Source organism: Natrix helvetica (genome assembly GCF_964273705.1).
Source record: "Natrix helvetica genome assembly, chromosome: 2".
Lineage (NCBI taxonomy): Eukaryota > Metazoa > Chordata > Lepidosauria > Squamata > Natricidae > Natrix > Natrix helvetica.
The window spans coordinates 238,099,535-238,121,595 of NC_138552.1; the positions used below are offsets into that span (position 1 = coordinate 238,099,535).

General features: G+C 39.0%; 1 protein-coding gene across 1 annotated transcript in view; it reads right to left on the reverse strand.

Moving 5' to 3' along the window:
• The window catches only part of XDH (xanthine dehydrogenase), a 66,097-nt gene extending 47,237 nt beyond the window's left edge, over positions 1-18,860 (reverse strand). The window contains exons 1-8 of the mRNA XM_081941646.1: positions 18,689-18,860; positions 11,288-11,345; positions 9,029-9,125; positions 7,839-7,947; positions 7,474-7,600; positions 7,075-7,136; positions 3,288-3,356; positions 1,684-1,770 (exon numbers count right to left, since the gene is read on the reverse strand). Coding sequence (XP_081797772.1) covers positions 1,684-1,770; positions 3,288-3,356; positions 7,075-7,136; positions 7,474-7,600; positions 7,839-7,947; positions 9,029-9,125; positions 11,288-11,345; positions 18,689-18,736 — 657 coding nt within the window. The 5' untranslated portion in view covers positions 18,737-18,860. The remainder of the gene's footprint in view (positions 1-1,683; positions 1,771-3,287; positions 3,357-7,074; positions 7,137-7,473; positions 7,601-7,838; positions 7,948-9,028; positions 9,126-11,287; positions 11,346-18,688) is intronic.
• Positions 18,861-22,061: the final 3,201 nt, after the last annotated feature.

A 22,061-nucleotide genomic window follows, 5' to 3' on the forward strand; every position in this document is an offset into this window, starting at 1 on the left:
CCCAACCTATTTTTTGTAACCACAGAAACCTGCCACTTCATGTTCTATGCTCTCCATTTCATGGAATCTCATAAAATAATGCAATTGTTATATTGGTTTTATATCCACGTACTCTCTAATATAAGATTTAATTTGAAGTTGTCATAGAATGGGGTTTGAAATCAATTGTCTATTTCTTGTCCAGATACGATTCTCTCATCTTCATATATGGACATACTCTTTTTATTTTAAGGCAGCAGACTCCTATTTATTTGTTTGTATATTTACTTATTTATTTATTTCTCTGTTGCCACAATTAAAATGATTTTTGATGAATCATATAGGAAAAAAATACATCATAAAACAAGTTCCACAAAAAAATAAAAACAAAAGGACACTGCAAGAATACAAAGAAAATAAAAAACATGGCAACATGAAATCAAATCAGGGGGAAACTCTCTGAAATAGCTCATTGAGAGCCTTCAAAGACCAGCAAAGAAGGAGCCTTTGTGGGCATAAATATATATTTTCTTGCTTCTCCCTTCTTCTAGGACTTTTTTGTTATTATTATTTTAATAATATAGAATATAATCTACAATTATATTCCCTGAAAGGTCTCCTGAATACAGCTTCCTTGTCTAAGGAAGATCAGGATGCAAAATGCCTGAATGCAAAATTCCTGAATTATGGAACAAATTGCTTGACTAAGGTGAATAGATAGCTTTGATGCTAAAAGGAGATAAATATCCATCATCAGATGTTTCCTGGTCAGGACACAATTCAACTCCTGTGCAGGGCCATTATCCTGGACTGATGTTCTGTGATCCAACAAGCTACATACACAGAGGAAATACAGATGTTTTTCAGCAGCCAACTGTTGCTTAATGCCTTGGGTCATTTGCACTGTTTCTGTATGGAATTGCAAACTGTTAGTGATAACATTTCCCATCATATCTGAGAGTATTTACTTTAAGATTAAAGAGTGATGAATCAAGGACTCCCAATTTGCATTTAGTTGTTGTTGACCCATTTTCTTTGATTTACACAACCAACCAACCTTTTCTCTTCCTCCTTCTCTCTCTCTCCAGCTCTATATAATTCCTAATTCACCACTGAAATGTGTCAAGAAAAAAAAAGCTGATGATATAACCTTCAAGTTAGCTCCAGACAATTTATCTAAGTTTGTTGTTGTTGTTGTTAGTTGCGGTCATGTCCGACCCATCGTGACCCCATAGAAAATGTTCCTCCAGGCCTTCCTGACCTCTACCATCCTCTGGAATCCGTTTAAGCTCATGCCTATTGCTTTGGTGACTCCATCCAGTGATCTCATTCTCTGTCGTCCCCTTCTTCTTCTGCCCTCAATCTTTCCCAGCATTAGGCTCTTCTCCAGTGAGTCCTTCCTTCTCATTAGATGGCCAAAGTATTTGAGTCTCATCTTCAGGATCTGGCCTTCTAAAAAGCAGTCAGGATTGATCTCCTCTAGGACTGACCCAGTTTGATTGTCTTGCAGTCCAAGGGACTCTCAGGAGTCTTCTCCAGCACCATACACCATACACCAGCACTAAGTATCTAAGTTTACTCTTCCTTAAAGTGGTGCCCTCCAAATATGTTGACAGAGTCCTAGTTTATGTGTGCAAATCAAGAAAAATGCCAAAAACTTTCATAAAGAAATTCCATTAGCTTGGCGAGGTAAAGAAAACTCACCAATAACTCAGGTGGGAATATAGGCTCCTGGGTAGGGTCTAAAGGCTGGAACTCTGATGTACTGAACAGAGTTGTGGTAATCAGTCCCTGCAGAAGAAAAGCAATGTATATATTATTAGATTACCCCAAGATCCAGTGGATTATTTTTTCAGAGATATTTCCTTACCTAAACAGGGAAACAGTATGATCAGGGGTAAAAAAGCAGTGGGAGTAGAAGTGGCTTTTGGCTTCCTGCCAGCTTAACTTAGCTGACTGCCCTTCAGCAGTCAATGGTGGCACAGTCTACTGGTTTCCAGAGAGCTAGGATGAGACTGCTCTACCTGATCTTCAGTGGCTGAAAAGAGGAATCAATCTACCTAGCCTCCAGAAGTCTTGGCTGAGACCAGTCTACCAAATTGGGGTAGGATGGGGTGCACCCAGAAGTGCAGTACAAATTTGTGACAACACATTTGCCAAATTTCAATTCCACTGGCATCATGGGTCCAAGATTTTGGACACATTCCGTAAATTAGGTCATTTGAGGTACCTTGGTTCAAAATTTGTTGCCCTATGATGCATTGATTCACCTAATTAAAGGTTACAGGCATAAGGAGAAAAGGAGAGAAAGAGAGAAGAATACAAGAGCTGAGGAGAAATTTCTTAATGGTGAGTACAATTAACCTGCGGAATGCCTTGCCTTCTGAAGTTGTGGATGCTCCATTACTGGAGGTGTTTAAGAAGAGGCAGGATAGCCACTGTTTGAAATGGTATAAGGTCTCCTGCTTCAGCAGGTGTTTGGACTAGAAGACCTCCAAGATCCCTTCCAACACTATTATTCTATGTTCTGAAGAGTTTTAGTAGTATAAAATTAAACAATATAGTATATACATTTTCTTTTCTTTTTGGGTTTTCTACTATTATACTATTAAAGACTATTTTCATGTTTTTAATTTCTAAATTTGTAAAAAAAAAATTGGGAACAGTAAGAACCTTCAAGAAGTAACGATAATTGCTCAGGTATTACATGACCAAGTAATTCTTAAGTCAGTTTCCTACTATCCAATAGTTCCTAATTTATTAAACCTACAACTTTCAAAATTCCTAAGCAAACAAACTAGTAATTATACTGGGACAGTTGTACTTATGAATTCTGGGAGCTGTAACCCTAATCCATTTATAAAACATCCTGCTGAGGATAATTTCTTCAACTGTTTATTTCCATTGACTTGTTTATCATTGCACCCCTGAACCTTTAAAAAAATATAAGACATGATTTTAAAAAATAGCAAATTAGCAGACATATTAAAAAGACAGAAATCGGAAAAATAATAATTCTTTTTTTTAATCTTCTTTTTTTCTCTTTTTTTCTCTTTTTTTCTTTTTTGGTATTTTAATCTATGTTAAAACAAATTTACTTATTTTTTCCTTGCATTCTTGCTCTTTCTCTCACACACACACATATGTACAGCAAGCACAATACAATAGAGATTTTAATATTAAATAATTAATCTTAGAAGTGAAATCTGCTACCGGTATATACAAGTTAATGCAAGTTGGAGGACACATTTTCATTTTTTTTCTTTTCTATACTTAGTACACTTTTCCAACTGATTTATGCCACTTACCGCATTTTTTTCTTTTCCAGCCATACAGCAACCTTTTCCTTTTACTAGTTTTCCACAGCATCCTCCTTCCTAGATAGAAACAGGAAGATATAGAAATAGTTCCAAATAAACTATGGAGCACATATGAAAGAACATGCAAACATTTAAAGAGTTGTGCTGGATCAGATTCAAGTGTCATGGATAAAGGATAGGGTTTAAGCTGAAGACACTGAACTTTAAGTCCCCATTCAACTATAAAATGATTTTGAGCCAATTATTGCTTTCACCCTAATCCACTTTCAAGGTAAGAATTAAATCAGGAGAATACCACTGTTAGATACTGCTCTGTCCCGTGATTCAAATGAATATGCAGACACAGGCTTGTCTGTCTGCAACGACCAATTACATAGATAAAGCCACCCTTTGGCTAGGAGCCTAGAAAGCTATCTTCAAGAAACCAAGATTAAACTTACGGAATACTTTCTCAACGGCTAGTAAAATAGACTGTTGTTTCCTGAAAAGATTCCGCTCCCATCGGTCCACCTATAAATTCTTTGGGAGGGGCCACAACCTTAGCCAGCTGTCCCTACTTCTTTCTATGACGTCTTCTCCACAGCTGTTCCTTTTTCCTCTCAGCTCTACGCATAGGGACATCAGGGACAACCTCCCTCTGTTCCTCTTCACTGCTCCCTGACTCAGATGCCACCTGGTGGCCAACAGGCCTCTCTAGTTCCTGCTCTGACTCCAAACACCCTCCAGAGTCTTCCTTATCCTCCAGAGCAGTCCCATAATTGTCTGAGCTGTCAGAGTCCACCAACAACTCAGCCCGCCACAACAGTTACCCTAAGTTCTCAGAGAAAAGGTAGGCTACAATGGCAATAACAACAATAACAACAAATGAACAATCAATTCCCATGGTGGACAGTTACTGGTTTATTTTGCACCCTGTTTTTTATTATACAAGAAATCAAATAAGCTTACAATTATAAAAGCAATATAAAACCAATACAATTAAAATATGAAAAATTAAAATTGTGGGTCAGTTTGTCTAGTGGATAAGGTGTTGGCCTAGAAACCAGGAGACAGTCCCATCTTAGACATGAAAGCCAGATGAGTGACTTTGGGGCAATCACTCTCTCTCACCCCAAATTCACCTCACAGGCTTATTCTTGTGGGGAATATAGGAGGAGGAAGTAGTATAAGGCATGTTCACCACCTTGAATTATTTATAAAAATAATAAAAGCAGGATGTAAATAAATATTAAATCTAAATTAAAATTGATATAGTAAACAACAGATAATTGATATGTGTTCCCCATTTTTCTAAATGTTGGAAGAGAAGTCACCAAATCCATCTCCTCAAAAAAAAAACATTTCATAGGTTGGGAGCCACATAGAAGACCCTCCACCAGTGGTGAAATTCAAAGATTTTTTACTACCGGTTCTGTGGGGGTGGCTTGGTGGGCATGGCTGGGGAAGGATACTGCAAAATCCCCATTCCCTCCCAATTCCTGGGGGAAGGATATTGCAAAATTTCCATTCCCATCCCATTCTGGGGCCGGCCAGAGGTGGCATTTACGAGTTATCTGAACTACTCAAAATTCCCATTATCAGAGCCAGTCAGAACCTGCTGAATTTCACCCCTGCCCTCCACCATATATCAGCAGCCAGGTCATCTTCAAAAAGGTCTCTCCTGACAGGTTGATACTTGGGAAGGTAATTCCTCAAATCGTCAAGCCCTAAACAATATTTAATTTGTGCCCCTCAGGCAAATGACAATTACTGTAAATTATTCCACATGGACAGCTGTTCCCCATATCTTTCATCAGTTAGCAGTCTTCCTACTTATTTTTGCAGCAGTTGTGATTTCTGAACATTCTTCAGAAGTAACCCCTCATAGAGTGCAAAGCAGTAGCCACAATAAGTTGGAACCAAGATGTGAATAACTGTCACCGTATTGCAGAAAGACTTGCAGTTGATGTACTATCTATAGTTGTGCACCTCACCACAAACTTACCACCTGCAAATCTAGTCACAAATGAATGACAAAAACCATTCCCTAAAGGAGATTGCAACGCCAGGCTTTATTGCAACCCCCATAATGCAGTTTTTTTTTTTGATAACAGCGTTTCTGTCTTGCCTGAGCATAATTTTAGCATATTCTCTCATTGAGCCCATTTTCCAAACCCTCAGTAATGTTCCAGAATCTTTTATTGGAATTGGATGATAAAGAAAAACAAAATTGTGTATCATTGGCCTATAAAACTCAAGATGATTATCCCAGTGATTCTATGGCTAGGTGGGTTGCTGCCAGCATTACTGGTGCTGGCATGATTTGCTCTGTGCACATGCTCAGTTGCCTGTAAATAGGCCTGCACAGATGCAGAAGATTAAAAATGCCCCCCAAAAACATGCCATGGCAACCGAGGAACCATTCCGGGGGAATCACGAGCCTTCCGACCCTACCAGTTCGATGACCCAGTCACAATTTCCACTACCGGTTCACCCGAACTGGTGCAAAACAGTAGCAACCCACCTCTGTTCTTTTTTTTTTAATAAAATTTTTATTTTCAAACAAACACAAATACACAACACATATAACATAAAAGCCTCTTCAACTACATACAGTGTGTCGATTGGTTACAAGGTCTTTCTGCGTCCTTTCCATAGTCATCACTTGAGCTTTATCAAAATTCACATATTGTCAATCAAGATATCTTTGTATACATTATTATTATGCTTCTTTTGTTTGATTATCACTATTGTTTCTCCATTTTAGACAAGGTATTCTAAATATATAACCATTAATATAATGATTCATTATATCATCTTCAATATATCCAATAATAAAGTTATTTTTTATCCTATTCTAAGTCATTCTATTATTTTAGCATTCATAACATTCTCTAATAATTTTCAATCCCATGTTTTTTCCCATTATTAGTATCATCAATCTAATATACATGTACATAAATTGTTATAAATAAGCCTAGCTATTATTACATCCTTTCAACATAAGGTATATTAAATTTGAAGTAAATTTATGTTATGGCATTTAATTACATCATCCTGAAATCATCCAATGATATTTGATCTTTATATTCTATTCTATATAAAATTGTTTATCTTTTATAAAAAGGCTTTTCAACATCATCTCCATAATCCTCACTTACAGTTTGTATAAAATTTCATATTATCAATCTAGTATATATTGATCAGAACATAGATGAAGAAAGGAGAGAAAATTTGGCAGAAATAATGAGGGTAATCTCGGCAGAAGCACTAATGATAACAAAAGTTAAGCTGATAAAAGGAGCAGATAGAGGGTTTCGAATCCTTATGACATGCAATGAACAACAAGTTCTTAAAAGAAGTCCTCATAAGACTTATCAAGAAAACACTTAGAATGCAGACTTTACAAATGGCAAGAGATATTGGACTACACTATTTCTGGAAGGATACAGGATGATGAAATGAAATGTCACAATAAAATTTAGTTAAATGTAGTTACATTTTGAGTGCTATATACAACGTAATAATAGCTATAGTCAAATAAATGATTAATAATGATAACAAACCACCTCTGCTCTATGGAGACAACATAGGGAAAACATTGAAATTGAAAACCAAGCCAGTAGGAGATAGTGGCAATTTAGTTCAGTACTATGGTCAAGTAAGCTACATAGACATGGCTATGAAGTATTCATTTCTTTAGCTGAAGTCAAAACAGATTGCATCTTCACATTTACGGTACTTGGAAAAGTCAGCCTGTTTCCATCCCCAAGACATTTTATCTTTAGTTCCTTACCTTTGCAAATGTTCTGTACCCTTCCAGGATGGGTCTGTATCCTGTACAGCGGCAGAGATTTCCTATGTTGCCAAATCAAGTTGAAAAAGTTAACAGGCATGTAGAACATAATAGGAAAAGGGTTATTTTAGTTTTTGCTTTTGTCTACCATAAAGAAATTCATTTTTTTTATTTCCAAGAAAGGAAACTGTCCATAGAGGGGGGAAAAATAAATGTCTCTGGGGCCTTTATAACTTTGGAAGGCAAGAGTCCAGTGTCAAAAGACATGACAACAAATTTACCAAGTCATGAGAGATCAACCTAATCATTTTCAAATGGATTTCTTGCTTTATTCCATGATGAAAAGTAATTGTGCCAATAAGGATGGGAGTTGTGGTCGATTGTGTCTGGCAATCTTACCTTGAAAAGCATCTTCAATCTCTTCCATTCTAGGCTGAGGATGATTACGAAGCAATGTGTACATAGACATGACAATCCCAGGAGTGCAGAAACCACATTGTGATCCATGGCTTTTGGCTATTCTCTCCTAGAAGAAGAAGAATTGGTTCATACAATATGCCATTACAAATCAACTAACCAACTTGCTTTTAGTGACAGGTATGAACACAATGATGTCTGGTCTGATCCACACATCACATTACATATAAATAATAGGTCTTTGGGTTTTGTGTATTATATGAACTGCCAATTTTTCCTACATATAGCTTAATTCAATTTGTGAACCTAAACATTTGTTAACACATAATCACATTGCTCCAGTTTACCTGTACAGGGTGCAACCTTGTCTTTGTGCTTCCGATGCCTTCAACAGTGGTTACAGCTACATGGTGGAGAGCGCAGATAGGGAATAAACATGCATTTGCAGAATAATGTCTGGAGAAATGAATTAAGGAAATCGCTTGTTTTACAAAATCTTCATTTTTCTAAAGAAGTACAATAAACCAATGAAAGCCAATGTTCGGGATTAGGCTGTCTCATACTGAAACTGGAAGTGATATAGATATATGGGCATCATCCCAATGTTTTGGAAGGTGATGCCTCCCCATTTGGCCTATGAAAGTTGACATCCTAGGCAAACATTGGACAAAAGATGTAGCTTCTGATTTCCAGCACCATTATTAAATAAAGATGTGGAGGGTAAATGGGAAAGCAAATAAAATAGCATTAAGGCAATGATATTATCATTCCTTCAGATGATCATCATTCACTGTCATTCACTGAAATCTGCCAAGTATTAATCTAAGAGACCAGAGCTGAAAAAGTGCAGTGATTTTAATAAATGCTATCCAATCCAATGCTTCTGTAGTACTAAAATATTAGTAAAATTGTTAGACAAAATTTGAATGTTGAAACTTTAAATTCAATTGAACTTCAGGATTTCAAAACCAAAAGGCTGGACGGGAGCTTGGAAGTCTTCTAATCCAAGCTGAAATGTGGCTGATTAGAAATGTTGGGGAAAGTTATTCCTTCTAATAATCATCCCAAAGGTGTTTTTTTCAGGAGGCAACTGGACTTTCTTGTTTTTTCTTTGAAGATGTTTCACTTCTTCTCCAAGAAGCTTCTTCAGCTCTGATTGAATGGTGGGGAATTGAAAGATTTATATTCCTTGCAAACAGCTGATCATTTGCATTCTTTTAGAGAGCCATTGAGAGGTTTATGACCTGGATGACTGAAAATCTCCATAGACTCCTAGTAATAATCCATACAATTATTGCACAGGACAGCAGTATATTCACATAGCTCTAACACATATCTGTACAAGGGACAGTAAGCAAAGATTTTGTGATATAGTTGCTATTTCTTGCATGCAATCTTTTTTCAACCTGCAAAGGAGTTTCAGGAGGGACAGATTGATTCTGACAAACACATGTTCCCAGCACCTGTCCTGTCTTGAAATTCTGCACTCCCACATTCAAGACCTCTTCCATCTTAGTGAATGGGGTACAAAGGATACATGATTTTGTTTCGAGAGTTGTCAAACTTGGAAATCATGACTGTGCAAGCACCACAGCCTCCTTCTCCACAGCCGAGCTTGGTTCCACACAAGCCCACTAAGAGGATAGAGCTTAAGGAAAATGTACCAACTTGGCTAATCGCATACAGTTCTTTATCATTGAAAGTCTGTGGTCCTGGTAACAAGCTTGCATTGTGGTTCATAAGAACAGGCTAAAAAATCTGCCTTTTTTTTAAAAAAAAGAAAGCTATTTGGGTTTATTCATATGTATTCCCTGATGGGAAAACTGATTTTTAAGTATAGGATTTAATCAAATGATTTTTTTAAATCACACAATTATTGAACAAGACTGGACTAAATTGACTCTTGACTCCTGAACCATGTTCACACCACATGCTTAACTTGATTACTGGATTCACAGAATATCAAATCATAAACTAACCAAAAGGATGAAAGCACAAAAGATAATAAAGATTAAAATAAATCATGTATTTTAATGTATTTATTATCATATTAGGAACCATTCATCTCCTTCACAGGGCGACCTTGGCTGGTGTTTTTTTGCAAGTGATGTGAGTACAGCCTCCAATTATTATCTTATTTGGTTTGTATGTCAAGAAGCACAGCCAATAATGGCACATGGCTTTCTCATTTCAGTTCTTCAAGCAAGCCTTTATATCAATCAGTTCTGAGCTGCTTTTTGCTAATCGGTGTTTTTGGTTGATAGTTCTTTGAGAGATTATGTTAATTTAATGTGTTGTGTATAAAACTGCATACAAAGCTGGAAGTCTCATAATATGCCTTTTTATAGTTTGTGGTTAATATGTCCAACTTCAACTGTGCATAGATCCTTAAATAAATACAATTTTATCCTTTTTTAATTGCTGAAGAGCATCAGCTGGCAAAAAAGGAATAATTGATTTACATGCACTAGATATATTTATTTGTTCTACACATATGACTGAGAAAAAAAACAGATTAGGCATTAATTCTCTAGCACAGAATTCAAGTAAAATATTTCTAGTAAAATATATAATATTCCACATTCTTAATGTAATTAGTACTAAGCAATTATTTTTCCATGGCAACACTATTCAACTTCTTATGAAAAACAAATAAACTGGATCCTAATGGATGAACTTTCCCCATTCGTCTGCTCTTCTTTCCTGGCCCCTCTTTCAGCATCTAAGATTAACTATGATGTAAGCATTAATATGCTACTTATTTTAAACAAGATTGAAGGCTTAGATTTAACCCAAACCAGCGAATTAATTCCCTTAAATTAGCTAGCCTATATCTTTCCATCTCCTGAATTTCTGATATCCAAACTGAACTCCCTGGTTCAGTTACTGCAGGAAAGAAGCACTGACTCATTACTTACAACAGAGGACAGATCCCAGCAATGGCCACCTACATTCTTTAAACTTAAGTGCCAATGGTTCATTTAGGATCACTCAGTCTAGATTTCTGAGCTCCAAAACCACATTTATTGCCTAAGCTACATTTGTGCAACTTAAATGAAGTTGTTAGTTTGTGTTTGGGCATCATGTGACCACAACTGGATTTAATTAATGAGAAAGGAGAAGGTAAAGATATCTTTGTGGCACCTGGCATTTTGTTTGTCAGTTTATTGAAGCCTTCTTACGTTATCTGGGAAATGTATTTTAGCAAAGGGTATGCCAGTCCTTAGGAAAACCATTGTTGTCAGGCAACAGATATTGGAGGGAGAGCAGTCGTCCTTCATATCCTCCAGTAATGGCCAGCTGTAACCATGACATAATAGTTATTGCAACTGGTGATAACTGAGGCTATTTAGAAGAACTTAGGACTTAATAACAAGGATCAGTAGATAAATGTGAGGTAAGAGAGGTTGAGTGGTTGATGTGGCATTGCTTGTTCATCTTGAAATCAGATTTGATTAGAAATAAGCCATGCTATTTTCCAGGTTAGTCATTAATTTTCCAACGTAGGAATCAAGTAGCTCAGCTTCTTTCATACTGATGCAATGCAAGACAGAAGACGAAAGTTATCCATCTTCTCACACAGAGATTGTACTATGAGTTGTGAATGTGCTTCCATTCAGTTTAATTCAGGCAACACTAGAAATATTGGAAATAACAGAAATAGCAGGCATGGAATACTCAGAAATCTTAAAACTTATTCTACTGTATTCTAGTCTGCTCCTGAACCCTTAGGCCACCTGGGAATATATGGACTCTTCTAAATTCCATACAGTGCATGTTTCTTGAGCTCAGATACGTTTCCTTCTAAGGTAGGTTAGCAACGTAGTTTCTGGATCCACATTCTTCTCCACTACCTAAAAAGAAAAAAGAAAAATAGTTTCTTAAAACACATTTGACTGTAAATGTATATGTATGCTGCAGCTATTTTCAGAAACAAATGAACTGATAGCATCTGGTTACATTATAGAAGTCAGCACATTCTAACTATTTGTGAATGAATTGCACAAACCACCCAGCCTCTTTGACAAAGTACCATTTCTTAAAGGAAATACTCCTGTCCTTGATATCTTACATAGTATTTACAATACAAAACTGCAGATGACAATGACCTTGGGAGGTAATCAGATTTAGGCCTGATCAATATTGTATAGGAGACACCAACATGTTGCAAGGCAATAGAAATTGTGTAAGATGAAAACAATAAACCAATTTGCATTGTTGCCAAGCTAACATTTTGAATATGGATATGTTTATGCAGTCACAAGGAATTACCGTAAGCTCTTTTCCTGTGGCTTTCAAACAGATTTTGGTGCCTTTAATTATTCATTTTTAAACAGGTTTCTTATGTTTCCTTGTTTTGATTTAAGTATCAATAGGCTTACTGTTTAGTAGAAAGAATAATTTCAGCTTAAATAAATGGGCAATATTCTTAATGAAATTGTAGAATCAAAATCAACTAAGTCTGACAAAAAAAACTTGTACTAAACATCTCCTGTCGTGTACTGAGGGCTAGAAATATCTCTAGAAATCACAAATTAAGTGTACTTTGCCCCCCTGGTCCAACATAGCGTACTAGGTGCCCTATGCACCAAAGCATAGGTTTTCAGTCACAAGCATGCAGACTGTACCAAGATTTGAATGGCACTATCTGTTCTGCCAATATTAACATACTTCCCTTCCTAATTGCAGTAAACAACTGGTAGACACTGAGCCAGGTTGTTCATTTACTCTTCAAGGCAGATTTTATGGCGCAGTTACACTGAATTCCTAGTCACTTGTCTTGCCACTCCATTCTTGCTCTACCTTTAAGCCAGATTTTTAATTGAGTTATTTATCAGCATTTCTCTGTAATAGTACTTCTTGTTGATTCCTGATTACTTTCCATGTCTTTCTCAGGAAACTCTTCCCTTTAAGCTATTAAATATCTACAGTGCCTAATTTTGCATAATATACAAAAATTAACTGTAGTTAATCAGCTAATAGTTCAGTAGATTGTACGAACCCAGACAGATGTATAACCATTGCGCACTCATGCTTAAGTGAATTCCTTTTCTAGGGTGGCACAGCAGTAAAAAAAATACAAATGAACCCCAAAGGTTGGGTATAATAGGCTAAAATGTGAGCTATAATTTGGACCATTTGAGCAGTTTCAAGGTGCTGGGTCCCTATTGCTACTCACTAAACATGCAGTTTTTCTACCTTAGTTTCTTTAAGTGATATGTAGAGGATGAGATCTTGAGCAAGAGAAAATTTTAATCTGCTGAACTCTAACTAACTTAGTTTTAATTATTAACAATAAACTTTATTTCTAGCTTTTCAGATTAGAATCAGTTATAAAACTGCTTTTCAGTTGAAAACTTTGATCCCAGGTGAAAAAAAACAAAAACCTGTGCTTGCTTCTCTTCCTGACAAGGTACTGAATTACTTTTGTTATTAACAGATTATCTCAGCACATTTCTTACATTTGTGTAAAAGAAGGTTACTGTGTGCTTTAATTTGTGGGGGTGATGCTGTAAACATAAACTAAGTGTTTGTTAACATTCATTTTGCCTGGACATGCAAGAATTTTAGGATAGGCAAATGCACATTTCTTGGCATAATTTGGTTTACTGCCATAAAATGTGGTGATTAGTTAAGGAAGCTTATTTAAAGGAGTTTGAGGAAATTGATACTGACTTTACAGAACCATAATCTTTTGTAGCTGTGTGCTACTCAATAATAATTGCTGGGGAGGTAAGGACAGCCTGTGGAAGCAGTACGTGGGATTCCATAAGTCTCTGGGATAATCCAGGAAGACTCAGTATAATACATGTTACACAGCAAGATCATAATTTCAAAGTCTATTTCCTCCTGCATGTTCATTTGTTATCATTTTACAGGAACTACTTGTCACATAAGAACTGAATCAGGATTAAGCTACATTTCTAGGGGGGGGGGGGACTTGTTGCTATTGCCATTGATTTAATGGGAGATCATTTTTTCACCAAGACTATCAGGTGGAAGGGAAAAGGTTTGCCCCCACTCCCTCAACTTCCCCAGCCTAGTTCCTTCCACATATGTAGGGCCTGCAACTCCCATAATTTCTAGCCACCATCTATAGACCACCTGTTTTGGGAAAGCTGATTTAATGCATATGTACTCAAACAAAGTCAAGTCAAGCCACTCATCTAATACATCATTAGAAAATTAAGTGTCTAAGGAATGGTAAAATAAATGCACATGGTCCTCCTTTGATTGAAGTAGTTATTTTTCTTTTTATATCGCCTTCTTACAAAATCCATACTAATCAAAAATCTTCACATGACACAGTCATGATATAATGAAATGAAAAAAAAAATACTATGATTTTGACTGTATGAGACATTAGATGCTTAATGAATTTCAAATGATAGCTAAATATAGGTGGTCCTCGACTTATGATCACAATTGAGCCCAAAATTTCTGTTGTTAAGCAAGATAGTTGTTAAATGAATTTTGCAAATTTTTCTTGCCACAGTTGTTAATTGAATCACTGCAGTAAGTTAGTAATACAATTGCTAAGTGAACCTGACTTTTCCATTGACTTTCCTTGTCAGAGGGTTACAAAAGGTGAACACATGGCCTCAGAACACTGCAACCGTAATAAATATGAAGCAGTTGTCAAATGTCTGAATCTTGATCATGTAACTTTGGGGATGCCACAAGGGTCGTAAGTTTGAAAAACAGTCATGTCACTTTTTTCAGTGCAGTTGTAATTCTGTACAGTCACTAAATGAACTGTTATAAGTGTAAGGCTGCCTGTATTATTTTTGGCCTGTTTGTTTACATCTTATCAAATCCTCCAATCACTCATCATGGTGGCCTTGAAGTCACATGCAGAAAACTATACCAGTTATTTACCATATCAGGCTGCCAAAAATAGAGACAAGGTAACCTTTCTCATCAACTGCCATATATTGCATTCTTAAGCTCACGATCAATTCATTCTCATAGTTTGCTGAAATGCTCCATCTCTACTTTCTGCCTCTTCTTCTGGTAGCATTTCATCATCTTTCCATGCTGCAGTGGGTTTTGAAGGATCTGAACAAACTTGCACCACAAAGCCCATTTACGTCAAGGTGACTATCACAGAACTCAGGCATCTTTTATTTGCAGGGTGGACTCATTATATGTAACAAGTAATCCAAATTATCTGCCAACCTTTTCCCAAGGTTGAGTTGCTAAATCAATACTGGCACCGTTTCAGAGGATTTTTGACTCATGGAAGAGACATGACTGACATAAAACTTACTATATGGGGGAGGGGGAGAGGAGAGGATTTGCAAGGGTTTCAGTTAAGATCCGTAAAAGTCTGGAAGAAACACTTTTGCACATTTTGTACCATGAATTGTTAACCTGTCATCAAGTATGTTCTTAATAGGGATTTGGAGTCTGTCCACCTCCACCCCAGCCTCAATGTGATTTTCAATGGGGCACATTCTAAAGAAGATGGACATTGTGAATGCTGCCAGAATTGTTTACATGAAGAGGAAGGTGTCCAGAAGCATCTAGATGAGTTGCATGAACTATCAATATATTGCCTATTCTGCTTGATCTGGTAGCAGTTGTTGAAGAATTCAAAAGGGGAGGGATCTTTTCCAGATATCCGGTAAGCTTTTTTAGTTAAAGATCTATGGGCTGAGCTGATTTTTTTCTATATGTAAAGCATACAGTCTTCTGAGCAATGATCTATTCGGATAGTACAAAAAGATGTAGGAACAGGACTTTACTTTTCTCTTTATTTCAAGGAAGCTCATAGTTAGAAAAAGACAAGGGAAAAGAAAAGACCTCTGTTGGAATAAATGCTACAGACATTTAAAACCGCAGTGTTTTTAAGGAAGTAAAAACAATGACTTTGTATTCCTTGATGAGGTAAACTACATAATCTCCACCCTAGCTGTGATCCATTCGTCTCTTCCGTATGACAGCCCTATGATAGAGTGATTGCTAAGGGTATTTTTTTTTAAGGCAAGCATCAGTCAGATGCTCAGCCATAAAAGCAGAATTTGACCACGCTGAATGAGATTAATCTAATTCTAAGCTATTTATAATGGAGTTAAAAGGGAGGTTTTAACTTTCAATTCATAAACTACATCCTGGCAGTCAGAGCAAATTGTATGCAGAGTCTGGCGGTAAAATTTTCTGGAGGAAACCAGGACATTGCAATACACAGTATATTTTTCTTTAAAATTCATCAGGAATAAGCTATCTGTTCCTCCAGCTACAACATGGAGCCCATCTGTTATTGATAATTACTAACTTTAAATCTCACTGTCAAACAGAAATATAGGGCTTTGGGAGGGGAAAAACTTTTGTAATTCAGTTCATCTTGGATGTTAATATGCTAACTAAAAAGCAACCAAAGATAGGATCAGGAAAAGCTAAAGGCAACCAAGAAATACCGTATTTATTCGAGTGTAATGCGCAAAATTTTATACCAAAAAAAGAAGTCAAAGTTTGGGTGCGCGTTATAAACGAGGGCTGGGGTGGAGTGGCAGTGGCGGCCGGTCCATTGAGGGCGCAGGCGAATTGTAAATTCGCACTGCGCCTTTTCCGGGCTGCAGCCGCAGCGAAGGGCGAAGAAAAAAAAAATGTGGCGACGAGGGGACGTTTTTTTTTCCTCGCCTCACTCATACGTGTACATGAGGGCGAAGAAAAAAAAACGTCCCCTCGTCGCGTACAGTGGGCGGCCCGAACTGGGGGTGAGAATTCTTATTACCCGCTGTATGGTCGCCGCTTCATTTCCTCGCCTCGCTCACACGTTACGGTAAGCATTGCCCGTTAGACGTTGTCAATAAATGATTTTTATCATGGCCGCATGTGTTCAACAACGTTTTTTTGTCAATTACAATGCTTGGTGTGAAACAAAATTTTATACCGATTTTTAATCGAAAATTAGGGGGTGCGCGTTATACACATGTGCGCGTTATACTCGAATAAATACGGTATATATGTTATCTATTTGATTACATACTTTACCATGTAGCAGATGAGATTGCATTAATTGTCTTACTTTAGTGGTTTTCTGCAGTTTTCTTTAATTCAGCTTTATTAGTTTATTGAGCATTTGCTCGGCACTAACTTAAGAATGACATAAGTAAAATGTCATTGACTTAAGTAAAATCTTTATTAATGCAAAAATGGGAACAGAAACAGACTGAAAAGTGCTATGTTTTTTCCTCCTTTTTTATTAAAAGAAACATTGGATCCATTAAAAAGTTTAATTGTTTTCTAAAACAACCACCCCAACGGCCTTAATGACAGCTATTCATCAGCTATCCATGTTTCTTCAATCCTCTATCATTTATTGAATAAATCAGTAAATATCTTGAAGAAATATCTTAAATCCAGTGCTGCTTCTTTGAGAAATGATTTTGCCATCTGCTAAAGAGGGAAAAAAGCATTGGGAATAATCCATGAACTAAGAAAAAGCTTCTTCCAACATGTTAAAAACAAGAAAAAGGTTAAGGAAACAATTGGTTCTTTGCTGGGAGAGAGTGGCAAGAAGGTGACAAGCAAAGAGAAAGCAGAACTATTTAACTCATTTTTTGCATCTGTCTTTACACAAAGGGATAAAACAGTCCAACTGATCAAAAACAGCACCACAAAAATCAGATTAGGAACATAAATTGAAATAGGGAAGAAAATGGAAAGTGAGCACCTGTCTACCCTAGACTAGTTCAAATAACCAGGACCGGATTACACCCCAGGGTTCTGAAGGAACTGGCAGATGAGATCTCAGAACCACTGAACTTCATCTTTCAGAGATCCTGGAGCACCGGGGAACTGCCAGAGGACTGGAAAAGAACTGATGTGTTTCCCATCTTCAAAAAAAGAAAAAAATAGATCCAGGAAACTATAGACCTATCAGCCTGACCTCAATACCAGGAAAGATTCTGGAAAAGATAATCAAGCAATGAATTAGCGAACACCTAGAATAAACAAAATAATAGCCAAAAGCCAACATAGGTTTGTCAAAAATAGATCATGCCAGACTAATCTTATTGCATTCTTTGACAAGTGACAAAATTAGTGGACCAGAAGAATGCCATCGATATAGTTTACTTGGACTTCAGTAAGGCATTTGATGAGGTAGACCATAACCTACTACTAGATAAAGTGTAGTCCTCAATGGAACTGCATCTACATGGAGGGAAGTATGCAGTGGAGTACCCCAAGGATCTGTTTTAGGCCCAGTATTCTTCAACATCTTCATCAATGATTTGGATGAGGGAATAAATGGGGAACTCATCAAATTTTCAGATAACACCAAGCTGGCAGGAATAGCCAACACTCCAGAAGACAGGCTTATGATACAGAAGGATCTTAACAAACTTGAACATTGGGCACTATCTAATAAAATGAAATTCAATGGTGAAAAGAGTAAGGTTCTACATTTAGGCAACAAAAATGAAATGCACATGTACAGTATAGGTGGTACCTTCCTCAATAGTAGTAACTGTGAGAGGGATCTTGGAGTCCTAGTGGACAACCATTTAAATATGAGCCAGCAGCAGCTGCCAAAAAAGCCAACACAGTTCTAGGGTACGTAAACAGAGGGATAGAATCAAGATCACGTGAAGTGTTAATACCACTTTATAATGCCTTGGTAAGGCCACACTTGGAATACTGCATTCAGTTCTGGTCGCCACGATGTAAAAAAGATGTGGAGACTCTAGAAAGAGTGCAGATAAGAGCAACAAAGATGATTAGGGGACTGGAGATTAAAACATATGAAGAACAGTTGCAGGAACTGGGTATGTCTAGTTTAATGAAAAGAAGGACTAGGAGAGACATGATAGCAGTGTTCCAATATGTCAAGGGTTGCCACAAAGAAGAGGGAGGCAAACTATTCTCCAAGGCACCTGATGGTAGAACAAGAAGCAATGGGTGAAAACTAATCAAGGAGAGAAGCAACTTAGAACTGAGGAGAAATTTCCTGACAGTTTGAACAATTAATCAGTGGAACAACTTGCCTCCAGAAGTTGTGAATGCCCCAACACTGGAAGTCTTTAAGAAGATGTTGGATAGCCATTTGTCTGGAATGGGATAGGGTTTCCTGCCTAGGCAAGGGGTTGGACTAGAAGACCTCCAAGGTCCCTTCCAACTCTGCTATTGTATTGTATTGTATTAAGGTGCAAGAAGAAATGTTAAAAAAGAAACACAGGTTCTCTCCTACCTTCTTGCCATTTACAAAGAAGACCAGTTCATTCTTTTCTGGGATCATTTTGCGTTTCTTCGGAATGGAAAATAAGGATAAGTTCCTGGATCACACTCTCTAAAGTTGCCCAATACAGCTGCAGCCTCAGTTCCAGAGATATCAAATCAGGCACTATGAGAAGTTCTTAGGGATTTTTGATCTTATATTGCAACAGTAGAAGAGTTCAAGTTACAAAAGAACCACCCAGAGGCGTGTCAGCTTCACTTGGCTGGGACTTCATGAAGTTAGTAAAGGAATAACAGGAGAAAAAAGTAGTCTCCACCCCATTCAGTGTTATGAAATTCCATGCAGTCTTCTATAGATCAGGCAACCAAACTTTGGCAATACAAGATCGCTCAAAATTAATGTGTGCTCTTTTATGTTTTTTGCCATAACTGATTCTAGAGTAGCGGTTCTTAAACTATTTGACCCAATTACTTCCTTTCCCAGTCTCGAATAATGTCCTTACCTCCATTAAAAAGAGCCCAGACTCTATTATTTCATTAGCTGCAGCCCAGACTGGATTCTTGACACACAAAGAAGCAATTGCAAATTGCTTCATTTGATATGCTCAGATTATCCATTGGGGGTAATAAATGCAAGTTTAGAACCAATGTGTCATATCACCATAACTAACAATAACTTTGTTAGCTTCTCTCAATTTTCGCTTTTAAAAAGCTGTTCAAACCTGAGAAATCTGTGCTTATAAACTGTATCATTAGTTTAAGTTTATATTTGCAAAAGGATTTGCATTTAAGTTAAGACTGTATCAATGTAGCTTAAAACACAAATTAGATATATTCATCCCATTCAGACATGGGTTGCTCCCAGTTCAGCCCGGATTTGGGTGAACCAGTAGTAATGGCGGCGGGAAGTTCCACCCACCCACCCAGACGCTTCTGCGCATGTGCAGAAGCATTGCACAAATGCCCAAACCAGTAGTAAAAAAAATTGGCAACCCACTACTGATCCAATTGATTTTGTAATTCTCAAATCCTCGTAAGTACAATGTTCGTTAAATAAATGAATGCATCCATCTTGCCAATTATGCTTTTGCAGGATCCAATCTGAGTCGGTCAATTACCTCCTTTCCCAGTCTCGAATAACCAGAGGTTTAGTCTTCGGAGCTTTCAGACTCACACAAAAGCCCATCCTCAGGGATTTTCGTTCAAGCAGAAGAAGTATGCTTCTATTGGATGAGTCTTCATTTCATTTTCATTTCATTTATTAGCACTTATATACCGCCCCCTCTCCCGAAAGGGACTCGGGGCGGTGTACAGTCCATATTAAAAAACACCAAATAAAATACATGTATGCATAGGAGGAGGATAAAATAGGCCAAAACTGTACAGCTAATAAATAAACAATATAAGAATTTAAAATATCATACAATTTATGCACTATCCCTCTAAAAACCCGTAAAAAGTATATGCCAGGGGGGCAGACGTTGTAAATTATGCCAAACCAGCCAGTCGGAACAGGTGTGTCTTCAGTTTCTGTCGGAAGGAGCGGAGGTCAGTAGTGGTTCTAATGTCGGGGGGGAGGTCATTCCAGAGGGTTGGGCCCATCACAGAGAAGGCCCTACTCCTCGGTGTCGCCCGTTGGCATTGCCTCGTGGACGGCACCAGGAGAAGGCCCTCCCTGTGAGAGCGGATTGGCCGCAGGGATGTGTGCGGGAGGATGCGATCCCGCAGGTAACTAGGCCCTATGCCATGGAGCGCTTTAAAGATGGTAATCAGAACCTTGAACCGCACCCGAAAGACCACAGGTAGCCAGTGCAGCTCGCGCAGGAGAGGTGTTACGTGGGAGTACCTAGTACTCCCCATGACTACCCGCGCGGCTGCGTTCTGGACTAGCTGCAGTCTTCGGGCGCGACCCAAGGGAAGCCCCATGTAGAGAGCGTTACAGTAGTCCAGGCGAGACGTCACCAGCGCATGAGTGACTGTGCGTAGGGCATCGCGGTCCAGAAGGGGGCGCAATTGGCGCACCAGGCGAACCTGGTGGAACGCCCCCCTTGCCACGGCTGCCACATGGTCATCCATTGACAGCCGGGCATCTAGGAGGACGCCCAAATTGCGCGCCCGTTCCACAGGGGGCAATTGCTCGCCCCCTATGGCCAGTGATGGAATTAACTGGCTGAACCGAGGTGCTGGTAGCCACAGCCACTCAGTCTTGGAGGGGTTGAGTTTGAGTCTGTTGTCCCCCATCCAGACCCCGACGGCTTCCAAACACCGGGACATCACTTCGACAGCCTCGTTGGGGTGGCTTGGGGTTGAAATGTACAGCTGCGTATCATCAGCGTACAGATGGTACTCAACCCCAAAGCCACGGATGATCTCACCCAGCGGCTTCACATATGCGTTGAACAAAAGGGGCGAGAGGACCGACCCCTGCGGCACCCCACAAGAGAGTGGCCTCGGGGTCGACCTCTGCCCCCCAGTCAACACATATTGCATCCGGCCGGAGAGGTAGGAGCCGAACCACTGTAAAACGGTGCCTCCGACTCCCATCCCCTCCAGCCGGCGCAATAGGATACCATGGTCGATGGTATCAAAAGCCGCTGAGAGATCTAATAGGACCAGGATAGAGGAACAACCTCTATCTCTGGCCCTCCAGAGATCATCCACCAACGCGACCAAGGCTGTCTCGGTGCTGTGCCCGGGTCGGAAGCCGGACTGGCGTGGGTCTAGATATACGGATTCGTCGAGGTGCCGTGGAAATTGCTGCGCCACCGCATTCTCAACAACCTTCGCTAAAAAGGGAAGGTTGGAGACTGGACGATAATTAGCTAGCTCCATTGGGTCAAGTGAAGGCCTCTTGAGCAGGGGCTTCACCACCGCCTCTTTCAAGGCAGCCGGTAAGAAGCCCTCACCCAACGAGGCGTTCACCAGGCCCAGAAGCCAGCTTCGCGTCACCTCCCAGGATGCCAGTACCAACCAGGAGGGGCACGGGTCCATTGAACATGTGGTGGGTCGTAGCCGTCCCCGTAACCCGTCTAAATCCTCGGGGGCAACAGAGTCAAACTCCTCCCAGAGTGGACTCACAAGACTCACTGATGTCGGCTCGTCCGGACCACTGGGGGGGGCCCATCCGCTCCGGATCTGAGCGACTTTGTCTTGCAGATATTCTCCAAACTCCTCTGCTCTTCCCTGCAAGGGCGCCTCCCGCGTCTCCTGCAACAGGAGAGAGCGGGTCACCCTAAACAGGGCGGCAGGGCGGTTATCCGCAGACGCAATGAGAGCGGCACAATGCCTACGTTTGGCCGCTTTCAATGCCACAAGGTAAGTCCGTAAAAAGGCTCTTACCTGTGTCCGGTCAGATTCGGAGCGTGAGGACCTCCACCTGCTCTCTA